General features: G+C 36.7%; 1 protein-coding gene across 19 annotated transcripts in view; it reads right to left on the bottom strand.

Moving 5' to 3' along the window:
* The window catches only part of RAPGEF2 (Rap guanine nucleotide exchange factor 2), a 316,637-nt gene that overhangs the window by 21,936 nt on the left and 282,238 nt on the right, over positions 1 to 12,463 (bottom strand). For all 19 annotated transcript variants that reach the window (XM_023558460.2, XM_023558463.2, XM_023558464.2 and 16 more), the window contains 7 exons: positions 11,932 to 12,084; positions 11,465 to 11,629; positions 9,271 to 9,378; positions 8,970 to 9,173; positions 8,761 to 8,869; positions 7,710 to 7,956; positions 439 to 596 (listed from right to left, as the gene is read on the bottom strand). In XM_023558460.2, the coding sequence (XP_023414228.2) occupies positions 439 to 596; positions 7,710 to 7,956; positions 8,761 to 8,869; positions 8,970 to 9,173; positions 9,271 to 9,378; positions 11,465 to 11,629; positions 11,932 to 12,084 (1,144 nt within the window). The remainder of the gene's footprint in view (positions 1 to 438; positions 597 to 7,709; positions 7,957 to 8,760; positions 8,870 to 8,969; positions 9,174 to 9,270; positions 9,379 to 11,464; positions 11,630 to 11,931; positions 12,085 to 12,463) is intronic.

Here is a 12,463-nt window from a genome sequence, read left to right as displayed (position 1 = left end):
CTTCCTCTCTGTGTAACTGAGTGATCTACAGACAGAATGCAAACACAGCAGCATGCAACTACCGTATTGCTGGCAAAGAAAAAAACATTCACATCTAAAGTTAATCTTTATTATATTATAATCTTTATATTAAAAAGCCTCTATTAAAGACCCCCTACTTTACTTTTTATTTGATATGACAGTAATACTTGCATGGTATGTGTCATCTTCATTTTATGAAAGAAAAAAAAACAAGCTCAGAGAGATTAACTGGCTATATCAAAATAATCCACTGAATACAAAAAGAAATGGTTTCAATTGTTGGAAACTGAAGGTCTACCCTGACTGAACACCTGATATAACCTAGGCCAAACCAAGACGGACACAGCATTACCATTATGTTAGAAGAAAAAAGGTTACAAGAAAACAACAACAAGCCCAAGTGTGAGGGGTGCTCACCGGGAGTAGTGCTGAAGTCTAGAATGCGATGGTGTGACTGCAGTAGGTCAGGATTACTGGACGACAAGGTCCCACTGACTGGCAGCGCGGTGGGGATGTGCTTCGTCTGCCGTAAGCCTACTATGCTGTCATCTTGAGACTGGCCAATTCCAATATCACTGAACAAACAGGAAGCCAGAAGATAAATCCTCAGCAACTTAATAGTTAGAGGCCATCAAAATACCAGACACACATCATACATAAACCATAGTCCATAAAACTTGTGGTTACTCAATGAATACCATTCAAAAATTTGGTAGAAAACTGCAAAAGCAATGAATTATAAAATTAGCTTTATTTTGAAACTACTGCTTAAATATTCAACCCAACTAATTTTTCTACTTCTTAAGTGTATAGGATAATGTTTCTCTAAAACCTATGTCTTTTTAACTAGGAAAACCCGAACAAATATTAGTAGTTTCTCAATACAGAAATGTATTTACGAGATAAGCTCCAGTTAATGATGGAAATGGATTTAAAAAGAAACACATTAAAAAGTGTCTTTAATCTCACTCAACCAATGGTTTTTGCATCAGAATGATAAATTGTTTTATAATCTGACCTGAACTAAACTGAAGAAATGGAACAAAATGAACAGAGAGAAAAAAAATCCAAACTGTCCTAATTTTATTCTCCAGTGTTTCGGGGTCGGGGGGGGGTCACTATAAAGTCAAATGTAAGGAAACCCTGACAGAGACATTATTTCTTAATTAAAAAAAAAAAAAAAAACCCACAAGTGCATAAAAAGCAGCGTGCAGGGGGACATTTCTGAGCATCAAGATGTATTCAAAGTCCAATGACTCACTTTTACTTTTTAGTCCTCTCCTCAAATATCTAGTTACTCATTTAAGTACCCAGAGAAATGGTGCTTATTATTGATAGCTACAAACCCATTTCCATTTATAAAAAGTCTGTTAACTGCAGACAACTCCTTAAAGAGAACTTAATGCATAAAAGTTCTTTCTAGATTTGAAGCATCAACTTCAAACAAAACATCAATGTAAAACAATCAGCACACACATAAAACGGCTAGATCATAATCAAGTGGTTGTAGTTTACACTCGTTTCTATAAACATCTTGAAATAAAAAGGAAAAAAAATTTTACCAAGATTGGGTTGTAAGCCAAGTCATTATAAATGATAAGACATTTAGTATTTATTAGGCTTTCAGACATTATAGCTTCATAGTATCTACTATTTTTACAGCTGTGCTAAAAAATCTAGCAGCTTTTTTTTGGGGGGGGTGGAAATTATAGAGGTAAATAAGCAAGGGCAAGAAGAGATGTCTTTTAAAATTAAGATAAAATTAAATTTCCATATAAGCCGGTATATAAGCATACATATGAGACTTAAAATACTGGTGTCCTGGAAAAACATTACAACTATCACATTATCAGTGGAATTTTATTTTTCAACCGTATAAACCAGTCTTTACTGCCAAAAACATCAGATGTAATGTTATGAGAAAACTACTACTATGGGCTCAAGCCAAGACACAGCTGACTGGTCCACTCTTGGCACAAATGGTTGTAATTATTAACATACTTCAGGCACACCCAAAAACAGCTTCCTTTTTAAGAAACGTTCCTTGGCAACATTTTAACACTCACATGATGATCTAAATCTCCACTCTCAGTCCACTCTGATCAAGAATCAGTTTCTTGATTTCTCAACTATCTCTCCGTTATCTGCAAAAATAGTCTTCAATTGAAAACACACAATATTCAAGACCTAATTAAAAAATGCCCCCGTCTGAGCACGCCCTCCTACTGTTCACCTCTCCAGCTCTCTCACTGTTGCTGAAATTGTTTTCTCTGGCCTTTACTGCACTTGACAGTCTGGTGATTCACCCCTTCTTTTCCCTAGGTTCAGTCTCTCTCTCTCCACGTACCTGAGGCTCAAATATGAATTCCATCAGGCTCTTGGCCGACCTTCTCCTCACCTCTGCTCTCACATCACTCCACAATGCCTACACTGCCCACTGAGCATCATCAGCATCTTACTTTTACTGATAATGTCTGGGAGTAAAAATCCACAAAACTGGCCCTTACATCCCTATAAAAGCACGCCTAGATTCCTCAGTTAGTCCAGGCCACTGGGGCAGAAAAGGCTATATTTACTGGCACCGGGGTGGGTGGGGGGGAGGGAGGGAGGCAGATGTGGCTAAGGAAGGTTCGGGTGCCAGATTAGACTAGAATTCCAGCTTTGAAGCTTTCTTATTGTGAGTTATGGACACACATCTCAGCTTTCTGAGCCTCAATTTCTATATCTGTAAAACAGGAATAAGAGTACCTACTTCAAAAACTGTTGTAGAAAATTAAACGAGATCACATACACGATAAAGTTACTGAACATATGGTAGGTTCTCGATAAATGATAAATTTTAATTTGGTAGTGTTCATCAGCCAGTTACAAATTCAATTAATGGTACTCAACTTTTATATTTTTACATTTTCCGAAAGTGTCTCATAAGAAAAAAAAAAAAAATTTTTTTTTTTTTTTTAAGAGAACAAGTTATTTCCTGAATTCTAGACTTACCCTGCCAGTAACTACGCAGAACTACCTATGTGTGGCTTTTAAAAACAGATGTGCCCAGCCCTCCCTTAGGCCAACAGAACCACATCGCCATTGATTAAAATGGTTCACCGGAGAGCATGCAGGTCTCTGGGTAAGAACCAGTGTATTATGTCTAGAATATCTGTCTGATTTAATAGTATAGTAGCTTTGTAAAAAAAAAAAAAAGTATTTTAGTAAATACATGCGGATATATAGAACAGTAGGCAAGCTGGGTGGTGCAAACAGTATAGTGTCCGATTACTATCTGAAAAGGTTGGCCGTTCAAACCCACCCAGAGATGCCTCAGAAGACAAGGCTTGAAAACCCTATGGAGCAGTTCTACTCTGCAACATAGAGTCACCATGAGTTGGAACTGACTCGACTGCAACTAACAATAAGAACATCTAGAAAAGTTTAAATAGTAACAACCAGCTGCCATGAAGTCAATACTAACTCACAGCGACCCCATGTGTGTCAGAGCAGAACTGTGCTCTGTAGGTGTTTCAACAGCTGCAACCTTAGGAAGGAGATCTCCAGGCCTTTCTTCCAAAGCATCTCTGGGTAGATTTCAACTCCCAACCTTTCTGTTAGTAGTCGAGTGTGTAACTGTTTGTATCACCTAGGGACTCTAGAAAAATTTAAGTATTAGCTAATATTAAAACAAGTTTACTATACCAATAAAATTGACTCCCTATAGTTTACTTTTTTATTCTACTTTAGATAAAGGTTTACAGAACAAACTAACTTCTCATTAAACAGAACACATTGTTTTACAACACTGGTTAACAACCCCATGACATGTCAACACCCTTCCTTCTTGATTTTAATACCCGCTTTCTGTCCCCTCCTGTCTTCTAGTCCTTGGCCCTGGGCTGGTGTGTCCCTTTAGTCTCATTTTATTTTATGGGCCTGTCTGATCTTTGGCTGAGGGATGAACCTCAGGAGTGACTCCAGTACTGAGCTAAAAGGGTGTCTGGGGGCCATACTCTCAGGGTTCTCCCAGTCTCTGTCAGTCCAGTAAGTCTGGTCTTTGTGAGTTAGAATTTTGTTCTATATTTTTCTCCAGCTCTGTCTGGGAGCCTCTACCGTGATCCCTGTCAAAGCAGTTGTGGTGGTCACCAGGCACCATCTAGTTGTACTAGACTCAGTCTGGTGGAAACCATGGTAGGTGTGGTCCATTAGTCCTTTGGACTAATCTTTCCCTTGTATCTTCAGTTTTCTTCATTTTCCCTTGCTCCCAAAGGGGTGAGATCAGTGGATATCTTAGATGGCTGCTCACAGGCTTTTAAGACCTCAGATGCTACTCACCAAAGTAGAATGTAGAATACTTTTTTCATAAACTATGTTATGCCAATTTAGCTAGATGTTCCCGAGACCATGGTCCCCACAGCCCTCAGCCCAGCAATTCGACCCCTCTGGGCGTTTGGATTTATCTATGGAGCTTCCACGACCTTGCTTTGTAGAGGTCGTGCTGGCTTCCCCAGTTATTGTGCATGCAGTTTACTTCTTTATATAAAAGATGACTTTTATATTAGTTTCTGTAACACTGATAATGTTTGAGAATAAAAATCCATAAAACTGGCCTTTAAAAACCTATAAATCCATGCCTACTCAGTCCCTTGTTGTTGACTGGTTATTCTTTTCATTTCAATTATATTCCAAACTGATGAATTATCTAAACAATTTTCATTAAAATATAGTCATATTTTTCCTTTTTAACTGTGATGAGAAATACGCATGAAAACACCCACCAACGCCACAACTTCCACATTTACAACTCAATGACACTGATTACAGTTTTCATGTTGTGCCACCATTACTGCTAAACCAAAAAACCCATTGCCATAGTCAATTCCGACTCATGGTGAACCCTATCGGACAGAGCAGAACTGCCCCAGAGGGTTTTTCCAAGGACTTGCTGGTGGATTTGAATTGCTGACCTTTTGGTCTGCAGCTGAGCTCTTAACCACACTTCACCACCAGGGCTCCCCATTATTGCTAACCTCATCCAAAACATTCTACCATCATTAACACAAACTCTACGCCTCCTAAACAAAAACTCTCCTTTTCTTCCTCCCTACCACCTCTGGCAACCATTAATAATCTTTGGTTTCTAAATACTTGCTAATTTTATACAAATGAAATCATACAGTATTTGTCCTTTTGTGACTGACTTATTTCATTCAACATGTTTTCAAGGTTCATCCATGTTGTAGCATGCATCAGAACTTCATTTCTCTTCATGGTTGCGTAATATTCCACTGTACATATGTACCACACGTTGTTTATTCATCTGCTGATGGGACATTTTGGTTGTTTCCATTTTTTGATTGTTGTGATAAATGCTGCAATGAACACTGGTGTACAGGTTTCTGTTTGTGTTCCTGCCTTTACTTCCTCTTGGTAGATACGTAGGATTGGGATTGTTGGGTCATACGTTAATTCTACATTCAACGTTTTGAGGAACCATCAAACTGTTTTCCACAGTGGCTTCCTCATTTTACATTCCAACGATGGATGAGAGAGTTCCAGTTTCTCCACAACCTCGCCAACACTTGTTTTCCCTTTTTTTCCCTATCGCTGCCATTCCAATGGGGGAGTGGGGGATACCTTGTGTTTTTTATTTGCATCTCTCTAATGGCTAATGATGTTGAGATCTTTTGATGTGCTTGCTGGCCATCTGCGTATCTTCTTTAGTGATGTCTGCTCAAGTTCTTTGCTCATTTTTTTGATTGGATTGTCTTTTTGTTGTTAAGCTGTGGAAATTTTATATGTATTTGGAGTATTAGGCCCTTATCTGATATATGGCTTCTGAACATTTTCTCCTAATCTGTAGTCCCTTGCCCATTTAAGTTGTAGAAGTTTTACATGTATTTGGATATGAGGCCCTTATCAAATGTACAGTTTTTGAAAATTTTCTCCCGATCTGTAGGTTGTTCTTTCACTTTGTTGATAAAGTCCTTTAATGTACCAAAACGCCAAAAAATCAAACCTGTTGCCACTGAGTTGACTCTGACTCATGGCGACCCTACAGGACTGAGCAGAACTGCCCCACAGGGTTTCCAAGGAGCAGCTGGTAGATTTGAACTGCCAGTTTTTTGACTAGCAGCTGAACTTTTAACCACTATGCCACCGGTGCTCCAAGAGTATTCAATTTTTATGAAGTCCCACCTATCTATTCTGTCTTTTGCTGCCTGGGTCGTATTTTCTTAAATGCAAATTATTTAAGATGTTTCCTAGTGCTTTAAAATCCACACATCTAATTATCATCATTTTTACCTTCTGCTCTGTAGCTTTTGAATCTCTCTCTAAACACACACGGGACAAAATTATACACAGTATTCTCATGCTGAGTTCCTTGCCAACGTCTTGCACTGTGGATGAATTACATCTCAGTTCTTACATATCACATTTCTATTAATGCCTGCCAGGGTCAGGGTGACTTTTTTTTTTTTTAAGGTTCCTATTTAACTCCTAGTCAAATATGACTCTAAGATCTTTTTTGTTATTATGCTAATAATGCCACATTTAGATAATTTATTTTCTCATACATTTAAAAATAAGTTTTTCATGAAGAAGGGTCACTTTTAAAATCGATTTCTATTTTCTGTAATGCCAGCAGGCCTAATATCACAGAGCATTAAGTCTCTTAGGAACTTACTCAATATAAACATATTCCTGAATCTATAAATAAAACTCCATACTCATTGCTTATCTTTAGGACTCTGCTATGGAACAGAAGTCTTCTTTAGCTGATATGAAGTCACCAATCACTAGAGTTGAACAAGGGCAACACAAGCTGGACATTCAATCCATAAATACTATTTTCTAGACCATATCTAATCTGTATATGAAAATTTTATCCGAAATGAAAAAAGAAAAACCTTTGATGAAGTCCTGAATGTGTATACTTGCTGCTTCTACGTAAGACTCATTAAATTATCAAAGAAAAATATCTCCTATACTGTTGTAGTTTGAGGAATATAAATAACTCAATTTGGCACACCCACATTATTTAACATTAAAATAATTTCGTTGATGGCAAGTAAGCAAACAAGCAAAGATGAAAAAAGTGTAAGGGACACCTGCAACTTTGTCTAGCCTAAGTCCCTGGCATAAATAAACACTCAAGAATGATTCAAGAATACAGCCAACATTCTGGCTGAAAAGCCTACTGTGAGGAAGGAAAGGAATTCTATGACCAGTTTCTGATGTCTTGGCAGAAGTTGCATAATTGAACACAGAAGTGAGAGGAGAAAAGAAAAGAGAATGGCAGGGATGAAAAGTGGCAACCAGAAGAAGCAATGATTTGGTTGGCAAAGAGTAGATGCTGATGGCACAGAAGATACCCAGAAACAAAGACACAGCAGCAAAAACAATGCTGAAAGCTGGGGGAGATAGGAGGTTCTTTTAAAAAGTCCAAACGGGAAAAAAATCATTCACATAAACCATATTTTTAATGAAGACTGGGAATGGACAATGGCAAAAAACGGGATTAAAACAAAGTTGGCTGTTTAATATTGATTCCAAGACAACTCAGCCCTGTTTCAGAAGAATTTATAATTAAACATTTATTAGACTCATGCTCCAAACATTACTTATATCACTACTTTTACATATCATGTCAAAAGTTTTAATACATTGTAAAACAACAGAGAATTTATACAGATACTTACTTATATGGTTTCTGTGGCAAGATACTGATCCGAGTCTTATCAAGTATCTTTTTGAGCTTATTCCTTCCTCCAACAGTATTGGCTTTACTTTTTTTATTTACTTTTTCAAGTCCTATCACCTGTTCTACATCTACAGCAAGATCTGGAATGGAGTAGCGGCTGGCCTTTTTGATGTCTCCAATTTTAGGGAGGTGAGGGGCACCATTTCTTTTCTCTTCTGATAATCTTGTTAGAAGCTCTTTAAATACTAAAATGAATGGAAACATAAACACCGCACAATGCCAATTATAAGAAATCAGAACAATTCGAAGCCAGTTATATAACTTGGAGATCCCTGAGAATACGGATTTCAGCAATCAGAATTGCAATCCTGTAGAAAAATACTACTCTAATGAATAAAGGACACCAACAATCTGTCTTATATATTGCTCTCTAACTTCCACTCAGAAAAAAACAACACAAACACACACAGCAGTCCACTCTCTAATATACAGGTAATTAAGCATTAGCAACATTCATCAATAAAATCATAGATAAAAAATAACCTGTATGGTGTTTAAGTCAGCAGACTTTGATTTCTATCTAATTACGTATTTATATAATTAATTCTATGTCTGTACAGGTTGTCCCTATTACAACATATGTGAGTTACGATGAACTGCATTTATGAATTTTTTTTTTTGGGGGGGGAGGGTACATCTTATCATTAGTAATATGTACTACATGCAATGTTGCAACTTGTAATTTGCTGTTATCATTCTCAGATATTCACTCGCAGATGTTCAAAGATCAAATTTAAAAAGATACTGATAATAAAAGCAATAATAATGAAAACTAAAAAAGAAAAAAAGGTATTCAACTTATGTCAGAACTGATTTATGACAGAGTTGTTGAAACAGAACCCCATTGTGAGTCAGGGACTATCTACATATTTTATTATAAATACTCTGATTCTTATGTTTTAAAAATCACTCATAAAAATGACTTCTCTTATGATAAGACCAAAATGTTTAAAAAAAAAAAAGGAGACAAAGTATATAAAAACACTTACCAAATAAGTTGGTTTTCACAGTGATAGATAAATGTGTGTTATTTCTAAGAATTTCCATGGCTTTTGAGAGTTGAATATTTTCAAAGTTTTGACCATTTACTTCTAGTATCTAAAAATAAAATTATAAAATGAATTTTCGTACTGCATTTGACTGAAGAAAACAGAGACACCAATATTCACACTGAAATCCTGGTTTAGAAATCTCATACCTGATCCCCACGTTTCAAGCCTGCTTCAGTTGCTCTGCTACCTGAATCTACACTGTCAACAAAGATTCCAAATCCCTTCTCTGAGCCTCCAAGTAAGAGAAAAGGCAAAGGAGCTTCTCGGGATGGCTTTGTTAATGTCATCAATCTTCTTTTTGCTTTGGCTGCACATGCAATATTTAATAGCCTCAGATGTCCACCCATTTTCTGTAAAAAGTTCAGGAGAAGTGGTGTCAACACAAAGACAGGATGATTAAAACGAATTTACGACTGATCAGGTCTTAAAAAAAATCACAAATATTACCTCTCTTTCTAGGTTATTTTCAAATTCTTCTAGAAATCGAGTCATCGCAGGATCTCCTTCAAAGTCATTGAAGTGATTATTCACCCACAATAATACTACCCGTGTAACCTGTAAACCAATCATTTCAGTCAGTTGTCTACTTTTCAGTGTGAAAAATTTGTCATTAAAAGTATTTTAAAAAGAATCTAACTCTCAGACAATATACTTAATAATACTGAACAAGAAAATAAAATAACTGAAAACAAAAAAGCCTCAGCCAGGATTTTATTCATATAAAAAGACCTAAAAAAATATATTTATATTTTAACTATATACTTTTACGTTGTTTTCCCAAAGAGGGTTTCGAATTTGGGAAGGATGGTATTTAATATACATGTTGCTTACTTATTTTAAAATGTATTTGAAATAGTCACAATAAAAGTATAATAAAAACCAAAATAGATTACTACAAGACCAAAAAAGGCAGAAACTAAACAGTAAAGGCAGAGGAAAAGAACAGATAAAGGGAATGAATTATATTAGGCTTAGAGAGCTACAAGGGAACAGGCTGTAACAGGAGGCAGACGGGAGCAGATGATTACTACTTGCTAACATGAAGGTCTAGAAGGTTTGTAACACTTACAGCACTCTGGGGAAAAAAGAGCTGCCCTTCCCTTCCCTGCATACATGTTTTCACACACAGCCTCACGCAGACTAATACACACACTCACGCTTAAGGAATGTTCGTTTTGTACCCAGTGAGAACTGTGCAACGTTCATTAGACTCTAAGTTCCATATCACATTCTAAACTTTGTCTATCATGTATTAAATGCACCTTTAACAATAAAATTTTACTGAATAAAATGAATATAACTACAACTTTAAATATTATATATATGGAAACCCTGGTGGCGTAGTGGTTACGTGCTACAGCTGCTAACCAAAAGGTTGGCAGTTCAAATCCACCAGCCGCTCCTTGGAAGCCCCATGGGGCAATTCTCTGTACTATAGGGTCGCTGTGAGTCAGAATCGACTCAACAACAACTTTTTTTTTTTTAATTTAGTGTTAAAGAAACAAGGCTATGTTGTAGAGTTAATTTTAACAAATCACAGTATATAATCGGACTCATCACTTTAGAGTCAAGTCTTCATATTTATGTTAATCATTTCTCATTTATTATCACTTTTGCTCATTTTTCAAATTTAGGAAACTAGGAAGATCATCTCCCTTAAAACTATATCCAACATCTTCTTCATAAAACTGTAACTTTGTAGCTCAGAAAGCAGCTTGAAAGTCAACTGGCCATTTTACAGATGAGAAAAACAAGACTCATAAATCATAAATTGAATCCCAATAACCACCACCAATAATAATGAACATTTAAGATGCATTAAATGTCTACTAAAAGCCAGGCACAAGACAGAGAGCTTGTGTTACTTCATTTCATCCTCGTAAAAACCCCAGAAGCAAAGAAAGCGGGTCTCAGAACATCAGATGACACCCAAGTACGTGGTAGAAATGATGCTCGAACCAAGTTTCTATGAGTTTGAGAACTTCCAGGCTCACACCTCTCAGGATATGAAATGAGAAGCATTACTGTCCAAATGATCTCTCAAAGGCCAAGAGCTGAGGGCTTTTCATTTTAGTCCCATGTTCTAGATTTCTATGTCCTCCCTCTTCCAAGTCTGTCACGGCAAGTCAGACTGTCACATGGAGAGAAGTAGTGAGTATGGACTACGGTGAGCTCCCCAAAACTCATCAGACTATGAAAACTGCATAGTCTATCATCCAATTTGGCCTTAACAAAACTCTCTAGAGCTGGTACTGGGGCCTACCAGCCAGTGATGGTTGTAATGAAATGTTGTTCTGGTGTCAATTTAAAAATTATTAACTTTTATCAGACAACACTATCCACCGAACTAGAAAATGAAGAATCCCAGGGGAATTGGGTTTTAATACATTCCCAGTAGAACCAAGGTTTAAACATTTGGTGGTGAATTTATTGGCCTTTGCATTAAAATAAGCCATTTCTAGGGCTTAGCTCAGAAATCTAAAGCAAGAACTTTTTTTGCTTAAAAAATAGTCCTAAACAATAGTTTATTCCATTAATGTGAATGTACCTGGTGTGACAAATATATATATATTAGAGTATCTTTAAGTTTGTACCGTAATACTTCATATTGAAGTGCTAAAATAGAATATAATTTTCCAACCTTATCCCTGAGGCTCGGGTCATTAAACCACTCCAACAACTTTTTGCCCACTTCCATTGGGCTAGAAAGAAAAGTCCTATAGGTCAACAGGAAGTCTTCTATGAATGTTGGATCCACCACCGAATGCTCTTCCACTAAGTGCATTGTTAGTCTTTCTGAGGTGCCCTGTAACAAAGACAGCTGTAATCACCCCCCTGCAGAAATAACATTTACGTGGTACCAAGACATCAGACTTTCAACATAAAACCAACTGGGCTGTGACACAGAGTAACAACAACTGCTGTTTATCAAGAAATAAGACTTTTCACAACTGCTAACTTCGAAGAGATGTTATGCTTACAAATGGAAAAAAAAAATCCTTGTTAATGAAAAATTTTGATTGTCCCAAGAAGATAAAATTCTAACTCACTATAAATGACTAGCAAAACAATTCCTTCCCCTGGGCGACGGGAGGCTGGCTGCCTTACCTTGATGACGATGTGTCCCTTCCTCGTTCCAGTCCGGTCAAGTTCTCGGTGCTCCTTCACCATGACAATCTCGCCTTCCTCTTCGACTTTCTGCATGTTCTTTTCTACTTGGTTGAGAATACGGCAGTAATCTTGCTGTGCTATGCAGACAAACTGGAATAAAACATAAGTCACGTGTTGATGATAAAGTGCTTGCACGAGGTCTAGCAGCGCTAATAACTCAGTCTTTTAATTATTTAACACTGACATTTTTCCACATCTTTCCCACACTTTCTAAATGAGTGTAGTAATGAAGCTTCATCACACTTTTCTACTTTTTGATGTCTATTTCTTCCTTGGATCAGAAAAGTCTTACTTTTAGAATAAAACATTTATGTAGTTTATATTGTAAATCCTAACAACTTAAAAAAAAAAAAAGATAAAATTAGAAGAGTCCTTTTTTTATGCCTCTTCTGTAAGAGTTTAAAAAGCATGAGAGGGGAGAGGGATGATGTACAATTGTATGAGGATGGATAATAAAATTACCTTACCA

The sequence above is a fragment of the Loxodonta africana genome, chromosome 13, assembly GCF_030014295.1.
Source record: "Loxodonta africana isolate mLoxAfr1 chromosome 13, mLoxAfr1.hap2, whole genome shotgun sequence".
NCBI lineage: Eukaryota > Metazoa > Chordata > Mammalia > Proboscidea > Elephantidae > Loxodonta > Loxodonta africana.
The sequence above is the reverse complement of the archived record's forward strand: the minus strand, read 5'-3'. Positions and strand labels throughout refer to the sequence as shown.